We start from the raw sequence: 25,198 nt of genomic DNA, 5'->3' as shown, positions 1-25,198 counted from the left end.
TTAGTAGTAAAATGCAATGTTCTCCAGAGTCCCCCATTCCATGTAAAATTGTTGGATATAAGCGAATTAGGTATTACAGAATAATTTTCCAAGAAAGACCAATTTGCTTTTATAGTACTTCTTATAACATTAAATACATAATAGGAATAATTTCTTTTCCAATAAAATCTTAAGCATAGAGAAAAAAAAATCATGCATGCATCTAGCTGTAAAAACTGTGTGGATATGTTGTCTGACCTCCTCTAACTTCACAAGGGGAAAGGAGAACCAAGATCAACAGCTCAAGGCTGATTCCTTTGAGGTAGAGGTCAGAGATATCTCCTCTCTTCCCGTCTTTACCAGCCCTGATGCCAAGCATCCCTCCCACAGCACTCTCTACTGGGTTCAGTAATTCATTGCAATGGCCATGTAGGACTCACAGACCATACTCATGATTGCGGTGTATATTAGGAGAGTAACAGTTAGAGTTCAGGCTCAGGAACACTCAGGATACAGTTCTTCCCTCAGAACAGCCTCTTCCCAGCTGTGCCCACAGACAGTGCATCTCCCTGGCCCTAGCCAGCCACTCAGCCTTCTGTGTCAGCGGGGAAGGCCACTGTGCTGTCCCCTGCTCTAGCTAATTGAGAATTGGTTTCAAGGCATTAAACTACAAGCTAAAAAGATGAGAGAAGAATAATATTAAAATACATACTTGGTATATCTGATGCATATAAAATATTAATATGAAGTCTGAATTCCCTTAGGTTCTGCAAATCAGCAAGACTTTTCTTCAGGGAAAAGTGAAGATTTGGGAACAGTTCAGGAGAAGTCAACCAAAAACCTTGTTATAGGTCCTCTGGATCTTCGCTTGGATAGCAGTGCCGTGCATAGAATTTTGAAAATGATCGTTTGTGCCTTGGAACATGAATATGAACCATATAGCAGGCTAAATCCAGGTTTGTTTTTGGCTTCATTTTGAATCTATTGCTGGTTGATTTGAATGATTATATAATCTAATTTGTGTGATTTTATTAACTTTTTAGTATATTTTGTCTATCTGCGAGGACTTTTATGTACTCAGTTGTTAATTTAAAGAATAAACTTGCATGCTGAGGTTATGGGAGAGGTTAAAAGTTAAAAATTCTTTGCTTAAGTACTTTGCCAGTATTTTGTCAAACCTTTCTCCTTTTTTTTTCGGGCATACACTTGAAGATTTTTTCAACTTAATGGATCCTAAGAAGTCAGACATGAAGATGGGCTCTAAACACACAAATTTAACGTTCCAGAAAATTAAGATAGTACCAGTAAAAAAATTTGCTGTACAACTTTAACTTTTTCTATGTGTTGTGAAGAGATGTTTATCACAGTTTGATTAAAAAAAAAAAAAAAAAAAAATTTAATGCAGTAAAACCAAAAAACCAAACCTGTTGGCTGTGGAGTCAATTCCAACTCATAGCAGCGCTGTAGGACAGAGTAGAACTGCCCCATACAGTTCCCAAGGAGTGGCTGGTGGATTGAAACTGCCGCCCTTTTGGTTAGAAGCTGTAGCTCTTAAGCACTATGTCACCAGGGTTTCCTATGCAATAAAAGCAACTCTTAAATATAGTAGAACATAGCATGTTGAAGGTCGTGTAGGATAGTGGTTAAAAACTCAGTCATTGGGGTCAGGCTATGCTTTGAATTCTAATTCTTGTTGACCGTAGGAAATTTCATTAATATCTCTGATCTTCCATTTTCCTATCTCTATAATGAGTTTTATTATTTTAACAGTGGTGGCTAATTGTCTTCCCTGCACTTACTCTCTTCTTACTTTATAGTAATGGAAATTCCTATAGTAGTAGAAATTAACACTATACATCACAAGTGTAGTCATATGACTAGGTTCTGGCTACTGGAATGGGAGCAGCACTTTGTGTGAATTTTTGGCCCATGATTTTAAAAGGAAAAGAGCAGCCTTACTTTTTCTCTTCTCCACTTCCTTCTGGCCAGGATGCAGATGTAATGACAGGAGCTGGAGTCTGAGGTGAAAGATGCGTAACTGGGGATGCCAGAGCGAAAAGGGCGAAAGAACTTAGATCCTCAGTACTGTGGTAGCACCACGTCAGCCCTGGGTCCATTTGGCTCAAATTGTTCTATGAAAGAACCTCCTGTTTGTTTTGAAGCTTTTATTATTTTGACTTTTGTCACAGCTACTTAACTGTTATCCTTAATGATACACTAATAGGACTTACTTCCAAATGAGTGCACATAAAAGCACTTAATGCAGTTGTAGTGCATAGTAAGTGCACGGCATGTTCATGCATTCGTTTATTGCAATTTACTTGAATGTGTGCTCCATGGCTGGTGCCATTCTGAGTGCAAGGATAGTATTGCAAACAAGACATACAAAGCTTCTGCCCTCATGGAGCTTACGTATATCCTAGTGGGGTAGATGAACAGTAAACTTGTTAAATAATTTCTTTTATAAGGATCATCACAAAGCTGGTTCCTATGAGGCAGAGGTTAAAGATTCCCCAAATGTCTAACTTTTCCAAGCTTCTGTACCACTCCATCATCTCTAACATCAACTACTCCCTTTCGCCTCAGTACTCTCCCTCTGTCTTTGGGTTCCCTGATTTCTTGTAATGTCTCACGGGAACTCACAGACCATATGGAGGAAATGGCTCACGAGGTTTTGGAGGCTGGCAAGCCCCAAATTTGTGGGTCATGTGTAGACTTCTCCCTGGCCCTCAGTCTCTGCTGAGAGGTACTCAGCTTTCTTGCCCTGCGGGCCAGGAATCCCACTGCTCTGTCTTCTGCAGGTCTGCTGCAGTTGCAGCTGCAGGTCTCTCCTTTGGTGGTGTTGGGCTCTCCTCCTTGCTCTGGAATTGGCTTTCTTTAAGGCAAAACTGACCAATCCCCTTGGTAGGGCATAGTTTACCCTATCATGTAATCACCTGGGTGGAAGTTACAAGATCATGGCTATATAATTAACCTACAGCAGGCCACCCCCTGGCTTTTTTAGCCATGGTTTTTTCATATTTAGAGGATAACTTCCCCCTCCCATTTTACGAGTTCAAAACAGTCATTAACATTTAGTCCTTCAATCGGGCAAAGAGTTCAAAGGGCGAGTTTACTCAGGTACCAGCCATTTAGGTCTCCTGCAGCTTTGCATCTAATCTGGTCAGGTTCTACAAAAGTCATCTTCACCCTTTCTGGAGTCTGACAAAATTTAACTGAGAGAAGATTATTCCCTTGCTCTGAGTCTATCTTGAAGTATCAGCATAATATTAGGTTTCCGCTGTTGCATAACCCATTTATTACTTCCTTTGCTTTCAGCTATTATTTCTCCTTCCTTCCATATGTCATTTATTTTACCCAAACTTTTACACCTTGGGAAAGAACATCCTGTTTCAGCTGTTGTGCTAGTCCAGATTGCTGGTGGCAAGACCAGTCTGGCAAGTGTTTCCCTCTCAGTCTACTCCCATTCATGTTGGGTAGGGTTACATAGGTACAACACTAGTGGGCTATATTGCCCACTAGGCAGTATGACAGTATTCACTGTCAACCACAGTTTTGACAGAAATGGGGAAGGGGTATGATCCATCCCATCAGTCCGTTGGGAATTATGGCATACATGTTCAAGGGTGTCTTAGTCTCTTGCTTAAGGATCACCCCAGCTTCTGGCACCTGCAGCTGCATCCCTGGTTCTGGAACTGCACCATCTGACAGGGAAAAAAAAAAAAAACAATTTTAGGTGGTGTGGAGAAGAACTGTGCAGTGGCACCAGCATCCTCCCCTACCCCCTCTTCCACAGATCCCCCAGACAAGTTAGGAATCTGTCAAGTGGTGATCCTCTCTTTGTCCCCTCATGTTGATTGTGAGCACACATTCATGAAGGTGTGTGAACCAGCTCTTCATGCCTATATCTCATCCCCATTTTAGATAACAAATATTTCAATTGTCCATTCCAATTCTCTATCCAACCATTACTCTGAGGGTGGTATGCACCATGGTATGTCCGTTTAATGTGATGCATCCTGGCCCATTGCTGCACCCGGTTGGCTGTAAGGCGTGTTACTTGGTCTGATGAAATATAACTCGGTGGTCCAAATTGGTCATGTGGGCCACCACTATATTCAGATCAGCTCTAGCCTTGTTCTTCAGTGCTTGATATTAACATAATATCGTCAATGTAATGTATCATGTACTTGAGATCTGGATCACGTTCAAATCTCCTCTAACCAAACTATGACAGTAAGCTGGTAAATTCAGGTAACCCTGTGGCAATGTAGTGAAGGTAAGCTGAGATCCTTCCCATGTGAAAGCAAAATGTGGCTGGCTCTTTTCTGAGATTGGTATGGAGAAAAAGGCATTTGCAAAATCAGTCACTGAGTACCAGTCTTCTTTAGCCTGTTGTATTTTCTCCACTGTTGATACCATGTCTTGAACAGCTGAAGCCACAGGTGGCACTACTTTATTTAGGCCTGGATAGTCTACTGTTAGCTTCCATGAGCCATCTGCCTTTTTCATGGGCCATACAGGGCTGTTATACAGAGAATTTGTTGGCACCAGTACTCCAGCCTTTAGCATGTCTTTTAATCAAGGTAGTAACCTCCTTTTGTCCACCAGGTATCCTCTATGTTTCAAATTTACAGTCTGAGTGGGCTCTGGCAATTTTAATGGTTTCCATTTAGCATGTCCAATCAATATTGACCTAAGGGCAGACATACATGCCTTCAGTTTTACAATATCAGGTAGAGGGAGTGTTCCTCAACTAGGCATAATATCCATACCAATAATAATTTCAGGTAAGGAAGATACGACTACTTCATACAGGATCTGTTTAAATCTTCCAGTTCTCATCCAAACCTTTGCCTTAGTCCCATGAACCATTGCATCTCCATATCCCCTCAGTTTAACCTTAGGCCCCTTCAAGATTTTATTGACAAGCTTTGGAATTATAGTACATTGACCTTCTGTGTCCAGGAGCCCCAGAAAGGTCTCTTCACCACCCCTGGGCTGTTTCACCCACACATATGCATATAGCCTTGGGTCCTCTGCTGAGGGGCTGGACCAGAATACCTTGGCCCCCTCATCAATCTTGATCAACCAGCTTACCCTCTGCTTCAAATAGTTCCAGGTGGAAATTCCCATCATTAAGTATTTTCTGGCTGGGGTGAATAGGATAGACTTGTTTAGGCCTCTTTAATATTGGGGGACGAGCAGGAATTTCCATTGGTCTACCCATCCTCCTTAGTGCTACCTTAGAACCTTTGTGTCACCTCCACTGATGTCTGCTATGTTCATCCAATTTCTTAGTAACCATCTTTTTTTTTTTTATCTAAAAGTCTCTTTCCTGTTGGATAAGTTCTTTCCCCATTACCTTTTCCCGTTCTCCTGTAAATCACCGTTATGTTTCTTGCATCTGTAAGACACGTGCAGAGAAGCTGTGCCAACAGATCTGAGAAGGCTTCTTGGATTGTGGCTTTGTTTCTCAGTAGCAAGGTAACATGGAGTGCCCAGGTAGAAGGGGCTCCCTGATCACCATATTTACCATGACCTGTATAAGGGGCGTGCTCATTGGATGAATATCATGATCAACATAAAGCCATTCCAGCATGGCTTGCATAAGCAGCACATCAGCTCCTTCCTCTGGAGTGTTCCATTGGGTATTTAGAGGGGAGGCAGGTAGTTTTCTTTCTCAGGGAAAACAAATCTCGCTGCAAATTTTGTCCAGTCTATTAGGCTGGCCATCTCCTCTGGGCTAACCTGTTGTGTAAATGAATCTTGTATCATCATTTATGACTGTTCCATAGTGAGGTGTGGGTCTTGCATCACCCCAAACGTACTCTTCCATTCTGCAGCATTCAAAACTAAAGACACTGCCTCTAAAATTAGTCAGTCTCACAATCCATTTTAGTAATGGTTTCTCTGAAGCTGACATTACCGATCTATGAATTGAAGCAACTCCTTTACACTATACTGCCTGATTTCTGTAGTTTGTTGGTTTTGCCCATTTCCCTCCAGGACTGCTTTCTTGGTGGCCAATAGTTGTAGAGGAACTGCCTGTTCAGACTCTGACTGGACCGGATGTGGGCTTGGTTCAATGCTAAAATCAGCCCCTACATCCCCCCCCCTCAGCTATTAGGGATAACAGAAACAAAGGAATTGTACGTCTGGCTCTTTCCTTATCACTGTATTTCCATATGCATTCAATTAGCCAGTTCCTTTGGAGTTAGATCCACCCTTCCTAAATCCTATAAATAGCTTTTGCCTTGGGTAACTGCAGCATAACAGCTGCCTCAATCTACGGGTGTTTTTTTTATCCCATCTAGAAACCAAAGGCTTCTCATTCTCCCATTTATCCCCTTTTTTCTAAAACCACATATTCCAGTGAATCTGGGCTGTTGCAGCAAAACCCACCATTCTGACATCAGCTAAACAAATAATTGTATAAGGATCAGCACAAAGTTGGTTCCTATGAGATGGAGGTTAAAGGTGTCCCAAATGGTTAACTTTTCGAAGCTGCCGTACCACTCCGTCATCCCTAAAATCAGCTACTCCCTCTCGCCTCAATACTTTCCCTCTGTCTTTGGGTTCCCTCATTTCTTGCACCATGTCACAGACCATATAAAGGAAATGGCTTATGAGGTTTTGGAGGCTGGCAAGTCCCAAATTCGTGGGTCAAGCGTAGACTTCCCTGGCCCTTGGTCTCTGCTCAAAGGCACGTAGCTTTCTTGCCCTGTGGGCCAGGAAGCTCACTGTGCCGTCTCCTGTGGAACTCTTCTGCAGTGGTTGTGAGCTCTCCTTGCTCTGAAATTGGCTCTCTTTTAAGGCAAAACTGACCGGTCCCCTTGGTGGGGCACAGTTACCCTATCACATAATCACCTGGATGGGAGTTATAAGACCATGGCTACAAAGGCCACACATAAAAGTAATTAATCTATCACACTTGTAAGTGAATATGTGATAAAATTTCAGGCATTGATAAGTGCTATGAGAAAAAATACAAGAGTGCTAGAGAGAGGAGAGCTGTTTTAGTTTTGGAGATTAGGAAATTCATGTTTGAAGAGTTTTTAAATGAGCCGACCCTTGAATGATATAAGGGACTGAGCCATGCAACTATCTGTGAAAAGAGGGTTTTAAGTAGGCAAGTGCAAAAACTTTGAGGTAGGAATGACCTTGGAAAGTTCTAGGGACGAAAGCAAGGCTAATACAAAACTAAAACCAAACCCACTGCCTTCGAATCGGTTGCGACCTGTAGCAACCCTGCAGAACGGAGTAGAACTGCCCCATAGGGTTTCCAGGGAGCAGCTGGTGGATTCGAACTGCTAACCTTTTTGGTTAGCAGCCAAACTCTTAACCACTGTGCCACTATGGCTCCAAGGCTAGTATAGCAGTAGTATAATAAATATTGATAAATCAGACAGACAGGCATAAATTATACCTTGTCAGGCCTTAAGGATCAAGGAATTTGGATTTTATTCTAAATGCGATGGGAAATCATTAAAAGGTTTTGAGTAGGGAAATTTTATTAGTATTAAAAATCAAAGTAGGTTATTCATTAAAAAATTAAGAGTTCTCCAGTTTTATTTATACTCATCTGTGTATTTATGTGTGTGTATTAAGTTCTGTATAGTTTTATTACCTATGTAGGTTCATGTGTCCACTGACATAGTCAAGAAGCGGAACAGTTTCAACATTGCGATGATCCATCCCTTTTTGCCTTTTTATAAACACACTTACCAGCATCCTACCCTCCTCATCCCTAACGCTGGGAAACCACTTATTTGTCTTCCATATCTAAAATTTTGTTATTTCAAAAATGTTAAATGGAATCAAAGTATGTGACTTTTTGTGCAAGGTGTTGCATGTATCAATAGTTTTTTTTTTAGTTACTGTTTTTGCAAGTAGTGTTCCATGTTGTGGTTGTACCACAGTTTATTTAACCCATTCATTTGTTGAAGGACCCATTAACCTGTTGGCATCAAGTCGATTCTTACTCATAGTGACCCTATAGGATAGAGTAGAACCGCCCCGTAGGGTTTCCAAGGAGCGGCTGGTGGATTCCAAGTGCCAGCCTCTTGATTAGCAGCTGAGCTCTTAACCACTGTGCCACCAGAGTTCCTGTTGAAGGACTTCTGTGTTGGTATCCAGTTGCTTTGCATCCTCCTAGCATTTGGTGTTATCACTTTAATTTTAGGCATTCTGATAGATGTGCAGTTTTTATTAGCTATCTGCGATCTCGTTGTAATTTTAAGTAGCATTTCCCTTATGGCTTATGATATTGTACATCTTTTCATGTTCTTATTTGTCGTCTGTATATCCTCTTTGGTGAAATGTCTGTTCGTGTCTTTTGCTCTTTTTCCAATTGGATTGTTTCTTTTTTGTTAAAGTTTTATCATTTTTTTGTTTTATATCTAAGTCTGTGAATCCATTTAATTAATTTTATGTAAGGCATGAGGTTTTTTTTTTTGCCTGTGGATTTCCTATTGCTCCAGCAGCATTTATTGAAAAGGCTATTCTTTATTGAATTAGTTTCGTACTGTTGTCACAAATCAGTTGAGCATATTTGTATGGGTCAGTTTCTGATTCCTCTGTTCTATATTCCATTAATAGATCTACGATCTATCCCTCCACCAATATGATACTGACTTGATTACTTTAGCAGCATGTTTTTAAGTGTTGTCAAGTCAGTTTCAACTCATAGCGACCCCATGTGTTGGAGTCGAACTGCCCCATAGGGTTTTTTGGGCTATAATCTTTATGGGAGCAGATTGCCAGAGCTGCTGGGTAGGTTTAAACTGCCAGCTTTTTGGTCAGCAGCTGAGTGCGTAACTGTTGCACCACTAGGGCTCCTTTTTAGCAATATAGTAAACTTCAACAAAAGTTATTAATTTGATTGTGGGGAATATTAACTGAGGTTAGAAAGGGCCTCATAATAACTTTCATTAGTAGATATCTCTAATGCGGGATTAGTTTGTCTATTTTACTATAAACCTATTAACAGTAACTTAATTTATTTGTTTTTTCTTTTATGAAAATCCAAACTGGTCACTAGGGTGGATTAGGGTGACCCTGTTTCATCAGGGTGTTTTAGACTCACATTCCTTTTATTATTCTGCCAATTCCTGGGATATATTCTGCCTTGTCTATATGGTCAGTGTTGGCTCACCATTACCATGTCAAATTTTAATCATCAGGAAAGGGGAATATGAGAAAATGGTAGGTATGCAGTTTCATTTTAAAGACATGCCTGTGTCATCCATTGACCAAAATGTAGTGACATGTCCCCACACCTGGATGCAAAAGAGCATGGAAAATGTAGTCTCCAGAAGAAGTCCATATATTTAACTTAAATTCAGAGGGCTTTATTGCTAAGAGAAAGAAGGGGAGAATGATTACTCCAGGGCAGTTACCAATCTCTGCCACAGTGAATTTATACTGTATATTTTAGGATAGGGTAAAGAATAGTATGAAATACATTAATCTTTACTTGAAGCACTTCATCATCTCAAAAATGTGATGTACAGGCAGTCTTGGGTTACGAACAAGATTCGTTCTTAACTGTGCCTTTAAGTCTGTAAGTCGAATTTGTAGTTAAGTTGGAACAGGTGCATATACGGTTCTTATTTAGCCTTACTTTAGTGCAAGAAAAGGCACAACACTTTTTCAGTGATTTAGAAGCTGCACGTGCAGCAAGTGAAGGTGATCTTGATTAAGAATTTTTTTGCATGTAGGGGTTGGTTCAGTTCTTTCAAAGTGAGGGCAAATTTACGTTAACATTAAAGGGCAAGTACAAGTTGTCCCTAAGTCTGACTTCTATAACCCTGTGACTGCTTGTATATATAAAGAAACTGCTGGCTGACTGTAATATGAAGGCAGTACTCACTTTGCATGGTAGCTTGCGACCATAAAAATGACTGAAAGCTGAAACCAAGCAAAACGATTTAAACAATCAATGGGAAGAAGTCCAATTGTTCCACAACCTTTAGAAATTTTTGTCAGTACATTAAAAATTTTCTTACTGCCAGTTATAAATGTATAGAGAAATGAAGAAATCATAAAAGGAATGGTAACAAATAAAGTGTTTTATTTCTTTGTAAACACTTATTAAGAGTAGTTTGAATGGTGTTTGCCTCTTCTCATCATAAAACTTATAATGCAAAGTGAGCATCTTTCCTATGCCTTGGCAAATTGTCGTACTCCTTTCTTGTTCGATCAGCTTTCAACACGTCATCCCTTGTACTTTCAGTGATACGAAAAATATTGAGAAGTCATTTAATGTGAAGTTTTTTACTGGTGTTTCTTCCTCTGGGATATGTCATCTTTTTTTAATTAAAATCACTTTCTTCGTTTATGTTGATAAGTTGACCTTCACTGAGTTCCTCTAGCTACATATCTAAGAGTCTTTCCAATGGTGCAGCATCAGTATTTTCAGTCAGCTACCTTTATGTTCGATTCAGATTTCACATCCAGCATTATTACTTTTCGTTTCTTTACTGCACTTTTATCTGTTTCGATTATCCATTTTTGTAAAAATGTCACATGGGCGTATCACTGGGAGGCAGGGAGGCAACACAATTACATGTTTTGCTCTCTATGCATGAACTAAATATCAGATGCACAGTAACCAATTTCTGATAGACTTTGAAAGAAGCGACATGATTGGTCACTGATCATAATGCTCATATATTTTTTACCTAGTATTTGTGGATTGAAGGACTGGCAGCGAACTTTGTGCTTCATGCAACTGCTCACAATTAATATACCAAATTAAATGATACTTGAAACATGTTCATGCACTGGCATATTTTAACTAAACCGCTGTAACTGAAATTCACACATGTCGGAACCATGCAAAGTGGGTTCCGATATGTATGCCTTACATAAATATATACATGCATATGGATGTATATGTATTAAATCCTAAGTAGTTAGCAGTTCTGCTGCACGCCTCTTTTAGCTTTTTTTTTTTTTAAATTACCAGTAGGAAAATACATAAAACCTAAGACTGTAGTTCTGTGAATTCCACAAACTTAACCACATCCATCTGACCAACTGATTAAGAAATAGAGCTATACCAGATTTCAGAAGTCTCCTTTATTCCTCCTTCTTTTTACTACCCTGACTGACCCCAGAGGTAACCACTATTCCTCCTTGTAACATCATAGATTTGATTTAATTTTGTTTATTTTGTAGTCTATTTAGATAGAATCACAGTATGTCCTCTTTTATGTCTGGCTTTAGCTCACGTTATTTTTATGAGATTCAATTATATTCTGCCTGTAGTTGTACATCATTTACTCTCATTGTTTTATAGTATCACATTGTGTGAATATACTATTATTTATCCATTCTACTGCTAATGAGTATTTAGTTTCTTAGGGCTACAGTAACAAAGTACCAGAAGCTGAGTGGTGTAAAGCGACACACATATATTCTCTCACAGTTCTGGAGGCTAGAAGTCTGAAATCCAGGTGTCCTCTGAAAGCTCTCAGGAAGACCCCTTCCTTGTCTCCTTTTAGCAATGCTGGCAATCCTTAGCATTCCGTGGGTCGTAGCTGCATCACTCCCGTCTCTGTCTCCTTCTTCACGTGGCTGTCTTCTCTGTGTGTGTTTCTGAATTTCCTTCTCCTTATAAGGACACCAGTTATTGAATTTAGGACCTGTTATGACCTCGTCTTAATTACAACTGCAAAGACCAATAAGGTCAATAAGGTCATGTTCAAAAATACCAGGGATTAGGACTTCCACATACCTTTTTGGGGCTGCTATTCAACTCACAAACAGTGGTTTTCTAGTACTTGGCTGTTAGGAGAGTGATGGTGGAGATAATCTAGTACATGTCTTTTGTTAAACATACGTATATGTTTCTGTTAGTATCTAAGAGTGGAATTGCTAGGTCAAAGGAATATATACGTTCAACTTTACTAAATATCTTGAAGCAGGGTTTCTAATTTGTTGTACCATTTGCACTCTTAACAGCAGTATAGGAGAGTTTTAGTTGCTCTACATCTGGGGTTGGCAAACTATGGCCTGTGGGCCAGATTGGACCCACTGCCTATTTTTGTATGGCTCATGAGCTGAGAATGGTTTTTACAGTTTTAAAAATGGTTTGAAAAAAAATTTTATTTTGTGACAAATGAAAATTATATGAAATTTAATTTTTAGTTTCCATAAATATAGTTTTATTAGAACATAACCATGCTCATTTGTTTATGTATTATCTGTGGCTGCTTTTTGTGCTAAAATAGCAGAGGTAAGTGATTGTGACAGAGACTGTCACAATTTTAGGCCCACAAAGCCTAAAATATTTTCTACATTGCTCTTTAGAGAAGAAGTTTGTGGACCCCTACTCTACATGCTTGGGAATACTCAGTGTTTTTGGTCTGTCCAAGTCTTTTTTGCCCATTTTCCTTTTGACTTGTCTGTTTCTTACTGAGTTTTATTATTTTTTTAATACATTATGGATACATTTCCTTTGTGAAGATAACTATCTATTTGTCTGTCTATCTATTGCAAATATTTTTCCCACTTTGTGGTTTTCCTTCTCAGAAATATCAATGGTGTTTTGATGAACAGAAACTGTTACTCTTTTTAAGAATGAAATTAGGGATTTCATAAAGATATTTTAAAATAAAAGCTATTAAGTTTTGTGTAGCAAAGTCTTATTATACATACACATTCTAACAGCAACAACAAAAAAACCAAACCCATTGCTGTCCAGTCGATGCTGACTCATAACGACCCTATATGGCAGAGTAGAACTGCCCCATAGAGTTTCTACGGAGCAGCTGGTCTAGAGTAGTGTAATTTTTATTTACTAAAAGTAAAAAATTATTTTACATCTGCTTCATTGTTGAAAATAAAAATGGAATTTGATCCTAAATTGTGGGAACCAGTTCATTTTCCAGTTATTTAAGAAAATTAATTATTTAAAAGATTACTTTTCATTTTAGATAATAAGGATGAAAATGAAGCTGTACTGAATCCTGAAGAAGTGGCTTCTCTGGAGCAATATATTCCTACTCGACTTACAAGTGTTACTCTCCTCAAATGTACCTGCACAATTTTCATGGCTGAATTCAACTTGCTGGGCCATTTGCTACCTGTCATTATGGGAGAAAAGGTATCTTCTGAGATTAACCACTTATTTTTTTTCTATTATGCATTATTTGTTGTTCATGTAATACTGTCAGACACTCATGATTAAGTAAAAGAATATTTGCTTACATAGTTACCCATGATGAAATATAATAAATTTCACTGTGATTGCTAATTATTAGAAAGTAATTTTATATCTATAAAAATTTTTCTTTAAATAAAATAAACTTAAGCTGAGGGTGTATAAAAAAATGTTGCAGAGCATGGGCCCAGAAGTCAGAATATATACTATGACACCTTAGACAATTACATTATGTCTATAAGCCTTGTTTTCCAGAAATAACAAACCCAGATAGATTCAGACTAAACTTAAGTAGACAACAAAAACAAGATCAGTAACGGTGTCAGGTTCCCATGTCCCTTCATCCACAGGATGACACAAAACGAAAGGGGCCAGGTGACTTGTAACACACATGGTGGGACACCCTGTTGGTGAGGATCCAATCCACACTGCAGCTGAGTAGTTTTATAGCTTGGAGCTGCACTATAAAGAGGGTGAGGTGGAAAACTGCATCTTACCTGAATAAGGGATGCTGATGAGAAACTGTCTCATGGCAGCCTCCCTCAAGATAGGTGAGTGAAAAATGGTCTGTTAGCAGCTCCTCTCAAAATCACTTAGCTTTTCGTGTTCTGAGAGTATGACAGGATATTCTACCAGAGGTTAGGTGTACTGTGGATGAGGCTTGCTCGTGTCGTCCACATGGGTATATGTAAGATTATCAGAGTGCTGGCATGGAGCAGTTCCCTTACAGTATCTAACTCCTTGGATTGTTTTGAAGATTCAGTGATATAATACAGGTAAACCATTGTGCACATATTAGTGATTACTCTGTTAGTGTTAATAAGGACTCATTAGATCCGTAATGTTTAAAGTCCATATACAATATATTGCTTTCTGAGTGTACTTTATACATATAAGATCTTATCATTGTTTTAAATTTATTTTTCTGTCATATTTCTTTTGATGTCCATGTAATGATGATGAATGTAGAAGTATAAAGTGTCCTAACTTTAAATAAGAAGAACTTAGAGAAATCTGGTAGGGAATTGACCATGATGCAGTAGTTTCATTTTGTATATTTGCTCTCAAATGGCCACTCTTAATTAATTACTGTGTTGCTGGGTGAAGAGATCATTTGGTAAAAATATCAGTGGAGAAGGTTAAAGCGTCCATATGCCAGTACTTTCTATCATTTTCATTTTTGCTGTCATCTAATTCTTTACTTTTTACTCTTTTACCATTGATTCCCTTCTTTATAACATGAAGCTAATTACATACTTATTTTGAGGATTTTGGATATAATGTATGTAAGAACCTAGAGCTATACCTGGCACAAAGTAATTGCTTTGCCTCTGGTTCCTATCATGTTGGAGTAGTATGTATTGGACCAGGCCTTCTGCAGATAACAATTCTAACAGTTGGATAAAATATACAGAGTCACTGTGTGAAGGCACTGGAGAATAACCAGTGTAGGCAGGGGCTCTGGTCCGTGAAGGAAGAGAGGTAGTGCAGGCCCTAAATCAGTTAAATGGGGGAAAAGGCAGTCTTTTTAACAGATGGTGCTAGCATAACTGGATATCCATCTGCAAAAAAATGAAACAGGACCCGTACCTCCCATCATGCACAAAAGCAAACTCAAAATGGATCAAAGACCTAAATATACAATCTAAAACGATAAAGATCATGAAAGAAAAAATAGGGACAATGTTAGGAGCCCTAATACATGGCATAAACAAAACATTACTAACAATGCAGAAGAAAAACTAGATAACTGGGAGCTCTTAAAAATCAAACACCTATGCTCATCCAAAGACTTCACCAAAAGAGTAAATAGATGACCTACAGACTGGGAAAAAGTTTTTAGCTATGACATTTCTGACCAGCACCTAATCTCTAAAATCTACATGATACTACAAAAACTCAACTACAAAAAGACAAATAACCCAATTAAAAAATGGGCAAAAGATATGAACAGACACTTCACTAAAGAAAATATTCAGGTAGCTAACAGATACATGAGGAAATGCTCACGATCATTAGCCATTAGAGAAATGCAAATCAAAACTACAGTGAGATTCCATCTCACTCCAACAAGGCTGGCATTAATCCAAAAAACGCAAAATAATAAATGTTGGAGAGGCTGTAGAGAGACTGTAACACTCCTACACTGCTGGTGGGAACGTAAAATGGTACAACCACTTTGGAAATCGGTTTAGTGCTTCCTTAAAAAACTAGAAATAGAACTACCATGCGATCCAGCAATCCCACTCCTTGGAATATATCCTAGAGAAATAAGAGTCTTTACATGAACAGATATATACACACCCATGTTCAGTGCAGCACTGTTTACAATAGCAAAAAGGTGGAAGCAACCAAGGTGCCCATCAGTGGATGAATGGATAAATAAATTATGGTATATTCACACAATGGAATACTACACATCCATAAAGAACAGTGAGGAATCCATGAAACATTTCATAACATGGAGGAATCTGGAAGGCATCATGCTGAGTGAAATTAGTTGGAAAAGGACAAATATTGTATAAGACCATTATTATAAGAACTGGAGATGTAGTTTAAACAGAGAAGAAAATATTCTTTGATGGTTACAAGAGGGGGGAGGGAGGGGAGGAGGGAAGGGGGTATTCACTAATTAGATAATAGATAAGAACTACTTTAGGTGACGGGAAAGACATCACACAATACAGATGAGGTCAGCACAACTGGATTAAAACGAAAAGCAAAGCAGTTTCCTGAATAAACTGAATTCTTTGAAGGCCAGCATAGCAGGGGCAGGGTTTGGGGACCATGGTTTCAGGGAACGTCTAAGTCAATTGGCATAATAAAATCTATTAAAACATTCTGCATCCCACTTTGAAGAGTGGCGTCTGGGGTCTTAAATGCTAGCAAGCTGCCATCTAAGATGCATCAATTGGTTTCAACCCACCTGGACCAAAGGAGAATGAAGAACACCAAGGACACAAGGTAATTACTAGCCCAAGAGACAGAAAGGGCCACATAAGCCAGAGACTGCATCATCCTGAGACCTGAAGAACTAGATGGTGCCCAGCTACAATGGATGATTGCCCTGACAGGGAACACAACACAGAACCCCTGAGGGAGCAGGAGAGCAGTGGGATGCAGATCCCACATTCTCGTAGAAAGACCAGACTTAATGGTCTGACTGAGACGAGGGGGACCCCAGAGGTCATGGCCTCCAGACCTTATGTTAGCCTAGGACAGTGACCATACCCAAAGCCAACTCTTCAGACAGGGTTTGGACTCGACAATGGGATAGAAAAAGATGCTGGTGAAGAATGAACTTGGATCAAGTAGACCCTTGAGACTATGTTGGCATCTCCTATCAGGAGGGGAGATGAGAGGGTAGAGGGGGTTAGAAGCTGGTGGAATGGACATGAAAAGAGAGAGTGGAGGGAAGAAATGGGATATCTCATTAGGCGGAGAGCAATTAGGACTGTTTAGGAAGGTGTATACAAATTTTTGTATGAGAGACTGACTTGATTTGTAAGCTTTAACTTAAAGCACAATAAAAAAAAAAAAAAAAAAAAGTAGTGCATGAAGGAAGCTCTACATTTACTGCTGTGCTTTAAGCTTCCTGAGGTGATGAGAAAGAGATCTTAAGCAGAAAGCGACATTCTTAAACTGGGCTGAGGAGTGAGAGGTTAAAGTTCTTTGTGGCAGAACTGTTGGAAATTGAGGAAGAAAATGCCAGAAAGGAGGCCTTGCTAAGAAGGGAGCCCCCAAAATCTGCATAAAATTCCCTTCAAACTGTTGGCTAACCCCTAAGCTGCTCATATGCGATATAAGCCTCCTAGAAACCCAAGAGAAAACAGGTTAAAGAACACAGTAGAAATTTCACCATTTGCATGGTGTTGGGTGTCAACATTTAGAGTTCATGGTCTGTCAACTTAGTACCTGGTTTGAACCTTATAAGGGCCACACCCTCGGAGTAAGGACAAAATTAAAAAATTAGTCCAAAGAAACCCTAAATCCGTAGGACCAACTTTATCTGCTTGTATTCTGTCTGCTCACCAAAAGAAAAGAATAGTTAACCCACTTTGAAAGAAGATAACATAACTCAGTGCCTCTATAATTTTTATCTGCAATATTGGCTGTCTAATAAAAAAATAAGAGATAGGTAAATCACAGAGAAGAACTTTAAAAGGAACACTTAGTCAATGAATAGGAATTTGTAGATATTTATGCCTTTGTGGAACCTTAAGTTCAGTCCCATGACAAGTCTCTAGAGAGATGAGCTTTCCTGGGATGGAGGTGTGGAGGAGGAAGGAGCATGAGTGGTTGTAAACAAATGAGAAACTATAGAACTAAATAGAAATTAGAGAAAGAAAATGGCTTTTTTTTTGGTTTTGTTTCACAAAATATTTTATTTGTACAGTAACTGTCTCATTCAACTGAAGAATAAAACTGTTGATTTGTAACTGAGTAGTGGTACATTAAAGGAATCTTTGATAAACAGGAATCACTGGTATTAAAAAATGATAAGGTATACTAACAATAGAACCGATTGACTTGAACCTAGAGGGGAAAAAATAGAAATAGAGGTGATTCAGGTATTGGAGTTACTAGACATGGGCTTTAAAATAACTATGACTAATAAGTTCAAGAAAAAAGACAAAAAAGATGGAAGATTTCAGAAAAGACCTGGAATCCATAAAAAAGAATCAGGTGAAATTCTGGAACTAAAAACAGTATGGACACAAAATTATAAGTGAAAGGGTACAAGAAGATAATACTATTTAAATACTAATCAAAGGTAATACCGCTATTTTAATACCAGAAAAAGTATAGTTTAAGGCAAGCAGTATAATTAGAAAAAAATAGGGCCATTTCATGATGATAATAGTGTCAACTCCAAGAATGAGCAAAATAGATAATTCTCACAGGTGTTATATTGAGTGAAAGAAGCCAGACCTAAGACTTTGTATTATATGATTCCATTTCTAATGAAGTTCAAGAATAGACAAAACTAATTTACGGTGATTGGAGTGAGAATATTGGCTACCTCTGGTATGGGGATTGGATATTACCTGGAAAGGGACATAGGATAGCCATCTAGGGTGCTGAAAATGTTTAATGTCTTGATCTGATTGGTGATTACAAATGTAAAAATTCATTGAGCTCTACGCTTAAGATTTGTGTGCTTTTCTGTATCTTATACTCAAGTGGCTTTAAAAAGCAAGGTGATTAGGATGGGACAAAAAACCATTTGCTCTCAAGTCGATTCCAACTCATAGTGACCCTATAGCAACTCTATAGGACAGAATAGAACTGCCCCATGGGGTTTCAAAGAGCAGGTGGTGGATTCGGACTGCCAACCTTCTGGTTAGGAGTGAAACTCTTAACCACTGTGCCACCAGGCTTCAGTATGGGGCAGGTAGGGTGGAAATGGTGAGGGTGCTGACGCATTGCTGGGATTGTAACCAATGTCACAGAACAATTTGTGTTTGAATTGCTGAATGGGAGTCTAAATTATTGTGTAACCTTTCCCCTAAAACTCAATAAAATATTTTAAAAAAGCAGTTAACCTACCTGGAGCAAAGGCAAAGGAAGAACACCAAGGTCACACGACAACTAAGAACCCAAGAGACAGAAAGGGCCACATGAACCAGAGACCTACATTACCCTGAGACCAGAAGAACTAGTTGGTGCCCGGCCACAATCGATGACTGCCCTGTCAGGGAGCACAACAGACAACTCCTGAGGGAGCAGGAGACCAATGGGATACAGACCCCAAATTCTCATAAAAAGATCATACTTAATGGTATGACTGCGACCAGAGGAGTCCCGGAGGCAATGCTCCCCAGACCCTCTGATGGCACAGGACAAGGAACCATCCCCGAAGACAACTCATCAGGCATGAAAAGGACTGGTCAGCGGTGGGGAGAGAGAGGTTGATGAAGAGTGAGCTAATTAAATCAGGTGGACACTGGAGAGTGTGTTGGCAACTCTTGACTGGAGGGGGGATGGGAAGATAGAGAGAGAGGGAAGACGGCAAAACTGGCACGAAATGAGAGACTGAAAGGGCTGACTCAATAGGGGGAGAGCAAGTGGGAGAAGGGAGTAAGATGTATGTAAACCTACATGTGACAGACTGATTGGAATGGTAAATGTTCACTTGAAGCTTAATAAAAATTAATTAAAAAAACAAACAAAACCACCAAACTCATTGCCTCGGAGTTAATTCCTATTCATGGTGACCCCATGGGGCAGAGAAGAACTGCTCTGTGGAGTCTCCAAGGCTGTGATCTTTACGGAAGCAGACTGTTACATCTTTCTCCTGTGGAGCAGTTGATGAGTTCAGACCGCCAACCTTTCAGTTAGCAGCCAAGCTGGCGTTTAACCACTGTACCACCAGGTTTTCTTATATATGGTACATAAACAAACAAACCCATTGCCATCAAGTCAATTCTGACCCTGTAGGACAGAGTAGAACCATTCCATAGAGTTTCCAAGGAGCACCTGGTGGATTTGAACTGCCAACCTTTGGTTAGCAGTCGTAGCTCTTAACCGCTATGCCACCAAGGTTTCCATATGGTGCATAAAAGAAACCAAACCAAATCCGTAGCCATCGACCAGGGTTTCCTGTAGCTAATTCAGGTACATTTCTCTCTGAAAGAGGTATAGATTCGACTAACTCCTGTTCAAAGCAAATATTTATTCATTTACTCATTCATTCAACTAACAGTTATTGAGGACAGAGATCATGGAATGCAAAGGGAGTAGGAAAATGAACAAAACTTTCACTACTGAGAGCTCACACTCTTAGTATCTTATTATCACTGTGTTTCAGGAGGTTCAGAAATTCAGTGTGGCTGATGCATTATGCATCTATTTTGCCTTTCTTTTTAAAATCATAACTTAAAAAAAGTGTTCACACTCTGATACATAGGCAGCAATTCTAATAAAATAGAGAGGAACATAAATATTTATACATTCGGATGCTCACTAAAATGTTATTTATAATAATGAAAATTTGAAAATGGCCTAACCGACCAACAAGAGGAGAATGAATAAATAAATTACTGGATATAAAGAAGCTAGCATCTTCCACAAAAGGAGCCCTCATGACGCAATGGTTAAGCACTTGCTGCTGACTGAAAGGTTGGTGGTTTGAATCCACCCAGTGTCTCCGCTGGAGAAGGATCTGGAGGTCTGCTCCCGTAAAGATCACAGCCTAGAAAGCCTTATGGGGTAAAGATAATGTTCTACATCCTAGTTTGGTGAATAGCGTCTGGGGTCCCAAAAGCTTGTGAGCGGCCATCTAAGATACATTTGGTCTCTACTCGTCTGGAACAAAAGAGAATGAAAGAAATAAAAAACTCACAGAAGAAACTAGTCCACAGGACTAATGGCGTATGTAAACCACAGCCTCATCTAGCCTGAGACCAGAAGAACTAGATGGTGCCAGACTACCAATGCCGACCCTTTTCACCAGGAACACAACAGAAGGCCCGCAAAAGAAAGGGAGAAAAATGTGAACAAAACTCAAATTCCTAAAAAAGGCCAGGATTACTGGACTGACAGAGACTAGAGGAATCCCTGAGACTAACTCAGGCCCTAAAATATTCTTTGAACTTGGAACTGAGGCTACTGCCAGTGGTCACCCTTCATCCAAACAATAGATTAGCTTAGAAAATAACAATATCATCTGTGAATACTGTGCTCCCTTAAATAATCAACTATAGGAGACCAAACAGTCAACATTTACCCTAAAACAAAGATGACAAGCTAAAGAAGGGCAGGGAAAGGAAGCTAGATTAATGGAAACAGTACAAAAAGAATGGAAATAATGACAATGTTGACATATTATGAAAAAAGTAACCAATGTCATGGGACAAATTGTATAAAAAATGTTAAACGGGAACTCAATTTGCTATGTAAACTTTCACCTAAAAAATAAAATATTAAAAAAAAAAAGCAGTTAATAAATGGTGGCTTTAAAATTATTATTATCAATAATGAATTAAAGAAAAAGGATTGTATGTTCAGTTTAGCAAATTTTAGGTTCAGTGTTTCTCTCAATAATGGCACTGTTAGCTTTTCGGACTGGAGAAGTATTATGTAGCACTTTCTGTCTTTGGAGAAGGACATCAAGCATAGTGAAGTAGAACCTGTTGCTGTTGAATCAATTCCGACTCATAGCTACCCTATAGGACAGAGTAGAACTGTACCATAGGATTTCCAAAGGAGCGGCTGGTGAATTCGAACTGCAGACTTTCCTGAGACTTACCTGCATTTATTTGGAACTTAGAAAGGTTCTGTGACACTGATAATACCAAAATCCATCTGTAAAAAACAGCTTGCAGGAGGTGTCTGACCTCCTTCCAGGCCCACAAGGGGGAAGGAGAAGCATGATCAGCCCAAAGCTGATTCCTGTGAGGTGGAGGTCAGACGTGCCCTCTCTCTCTGTCATAGCCACCAGCTCTGACACAAACTGTCCCTCCCACAGCACCCTCTACTGTGTTTGATAATTTATTGCAGTGACTACACAGAACTCACAGACCATATTCACAATTGTGGGGTTCATTAAGGAAGTAACAGTTACAGTTCAGGCCCAGGAACACTCAGAACACAGTTCTTCCATAAGGGTAGCTTCTTCCCAGGTGTGTTTGCAGGCACACCTGTCCCTGGCCCTCAGTCTCTGCCCAAAGCACTCAGCTTTCTATCTCTGGGGGCCGGGAAGTCCACTGTGTTGTCTCCTGTGGCTGGCTGTCTCCTCCCTTGGTGGTGGTGGACTCCTCCTCTCTGCTCTGGAATTGGTTCTCTTTTAAAGCAGAACTGACCAATTCCCATGGTAGGCCACAATTACCCTGTCACATAATCACCTGGGTGTGAGTTACAATACCATGGCTACAAAGGCCACACACAAAAGTAATTGATCTCACTGTACCATCTTGAGATTCTTAGGAAATCTTTAGTATGTGAATTATTAGTAGATACGATATGGATCAGAAATGTTTCTCTGTTACAAACTTTGTTGTGTCTTTGACACTGTCTGGAGTAGCTCACTTAGTCCCTTAGTTAATTATCTAAATGTAAATAAAGGGAAAGAAAACAAAAGGTGCTGGCTCTGAGGTATCTGGGAAGTCTTTTGGAATAATTGAGTTTAAGAAACCACCTTTAAGATACTGAGGCACTTAGTGATATGATTCTCGTTGATAGAAAAACAAAAAAAGGTTTAGCTAAAAGGCCAAAGATACTTTTGCAATAAATATATGTTCTTTGAAATCTGAGACATACTCAAACATATATAAAAGATATTTATATTTGGTTATGGTAGGAGTGTTCTTTAAAAAGGCATTATTTCTAGACTGATTTGATATTACTGCAAATTGTGCAAGTGTGAAACTTGCACAGAGGGCGTTGTTCATTAATCACTGGTCTACTTCTGAAATATAAAGTGAACACTGTTATTTTTCAGAACTTGAGTAACTTCATGAATACTACAAACTTCCAGCCTCTTCGGCCTTTGCCATCCATTCAGATATTGGTGGATAAAATTAATCTGGAATATTCAGTGCCAATGTATGCAGAACAGCTGGTACATGTGGTCAGCAGCCTTACTCAGCCTTCTGATAATCTGCTTCATTATTGCTATGCACACTGCTACCTTAAGGTAAGAAAAGTGATTTTTTTAAAAGTATCTGATTGGTTTTAGTAGCTTTAAATAAGTTTCCTTTTTCTTAAGGTTATAATTTCACAGAAATAATACCCCATAGCCACTAAGGCCAAAGATGAAGAAATCAAAGATTTTTATCAGCTTCTGCCATCTGAAATTGATCGAACATGCAATCAGGATACATTGAAAATTACTGGGGATTGGAATGTGAAAGTTGGAGACAAAGAAGAATTGGTAGTTGGAAAATATGGCCGTGGTGATAGATACAATGCTGGAGATGGAATGATAGAATTTTGCAAGACCAATGACTTCTTCATCGCAAATAACTTTTTTCACCAATATAAACGGCGACTGTACACATGGACTTCACCAGATGGAACACACAGAAATCAAATCAGCTGCATCTGTGGAAAGAGACGATGGAAAAGCTCAGTATCATCAGTCAGAACAAGGCCAGGGCCCGACTGTGGAACAGGCCATCAATTACTAAATGCAATCTCAAGCTGAAACTGAAGAAAATCAGAGCAAGTCCACGAGAGCCAAAATACGACCTTGATTATATCCCACTTGAATGTAGAGATCATCTCAAGAATAGATCTGACACGTTGAACACTTAGTCACCTAGTGCTGCTGTAACAGAAATATGACAAGTAGATGGCTTTAACAAAGAGAAGTTTATTTTCTCACAGTAAAATAGGCTAAAAGTCCAAATTCAGGGCGTCAGCTCCAGGGGAAGGCTTTCTCTCTCTGTCGGCCCTCTCATCAATCTTTCCCCAGACTAAGAGCTTTTCTGTGCAGGAACCCTGAGTCCAAAGGACGCAGTCTTCTTCTAGCACTGCTTTCTTGGTGGTATGAGATCCCCAACTCTCTGCTTGCTTCCCTTTCCTATTTATCTATTGAGAGATAAAAGGTGGTGCAGGCAACATCCCAGGGAAACTCCCTTTACATTATTAGATCAGGGCTGTGACCTGGATAAGGGTGGAGTTACAATCCCAACCTAATCTTTTTAACATAAAATTATAATCACAAAATGAAGAACAACCATAGAATACTGGGAATCATGGCCTAACCAAGTTGAAACACGTTGGGGGGACATAATTCAATCCATGACAAACAGTAACGACTGAAGACCAGAGGAGTTGTGGAATGACATCAAGGAGACCATACATGGAGAAAGCTAGAGGTCATTGAAAAGACAGGGAAGAAAGAAAAGACTAAGATGGATGTCAGAAGAGACTCTGAAACTTGCTCTCGAACGTCAAGCAGCTAAAGCAAAAGGAAGAAATGATAAAGTAAAAACTGAACAGAAGATTTCAAAGGGTGGCTCAAGAAGACTAAGTATTATAATGACATGTACAAAGAGCTGGAGGTAGAAAAACAAAAGGGAAGAACACGCTCGGTGTTTCTCAAGCTGAAAGAACTGAAGAAAAAAAATTCAAGCGTCGAGTTGCAACAGTGAAGGATTCTATGGGGAAAATACTAAATGATGCAGGAAGCATCAAAAGATGATGGAAGGAATGCATGGAGTCATTGTACCTAAAAGAATCAGTTGACGTTCAACCATTTGAAGAGGCAGCGTATGATCAGGCTCCGATGATACCGAAGGAAGAAGTCCAAGCTGCACTGAAGGCATTGGCGAAAAACAAGACTCCAGGAATTGACCGAGTATCAATTGAGATGTTTCAACAAACGGATGCAGCACTGGAAGCGCTCACTCCTCTATGCTGAGAGATATGGAAGACAGCTCCCTGGTCAACCAATTGGAAGAGATCCATATTTATTCCTATTCCTAAGAAAGGTGATCCAACTGAATGCGGAAATTATGGAACAATATCGTTAATATCACACGCAAGCAAAATTTTGTTGAAGATCATTCAAAAGCAGCTGCAGCAGTGTATTGACAGGGAACTGCCAGAAATTCAGGCTGGATTTTGAAGACGATGCGGAACCAGGGATATCTTTGCTGATGTTAGATGGATCCTGGCTGAAAGCAGAGAGTACCAGAAGGATGTTTACCTGTGTTATTGACTGTGCAAAGGCATTCGACTGTGTGGATCGTAACAAATTATGGATAACATTGTGAAGAATGGGAATTCCAGAACACTTAATCATGCTCATGAGGAACCTGTACATAGATCCAGAGACAGTTGTTTGGACAGAAAAAGGGGATAGTGAACGGTTTAATGTCAGGAAAGATGTGCGTCAGGGTTGTATCCCTTGTATCCTTTCACCTTTCTGTATGCTGAGCAAAGAATTCAAGAAGCTGGACTATCTGAAGAACAAGCATCAGGATTGGAGGAAGACTCATTAACAACCTACGTTATGCAGATGACATAACCTTGCCTCCTGAAAGTGAGGAGAACTTCAAGCACTTACAGATGGAGATCAAAGACCACAGCCTTCAGAGA

General features: G+C 39.5%; 1 protein-coding gene across 16 annotated transcripts in view; it reads left to right on the top strand.

Annotated features, from left to right (window-relative positions):
• The window catches only part of VPS13B (vacuolar protein sorting 13 homolog B), a 915,182-nt gene that overhangs the window by 100,625 nt on the left and 789,359 nt on the right, over nt 1-25,198 (top strand). For all 16 annotated transcript variants that reach the window (XM_049854597.1, XM_049854595.1, XM_049854593.1 and 13 more), the window contains 3 exons: nt 744-935; nt 12,924-13,093; nt 22,593-22,787. In XM_049854597.1, the coding sequence (XP_049710554.1) occupies nt 744-935; nt 12,924-13,093; nt 22,593-22,787 (557 nt within the window). The remainder of the gene's footprint in view (nt 1-743; nt 936-12,923; nt 13,094-22,592; nt 22,788-25,198) is intronic.

Source organism: Elephas maximus, chromosome 15 (assembly GCF_024166365.1).
Source record: "Elephas maximus indicus isolate mEleMax1 chromosome 15, mEleMax1 primary haplotype, whole genome shotgun sequence".
NCBI lineage: Eukaryota > Metazoa > Chordata > Mammalia > Proboscidea > Elephantidae > Elephas > Elephas maximus.
The sequence above is the reverse complement of the archived record's forward strand: the minus strand, read 5'-3'. Positions and strand labels throughout refer to the sequence as shown.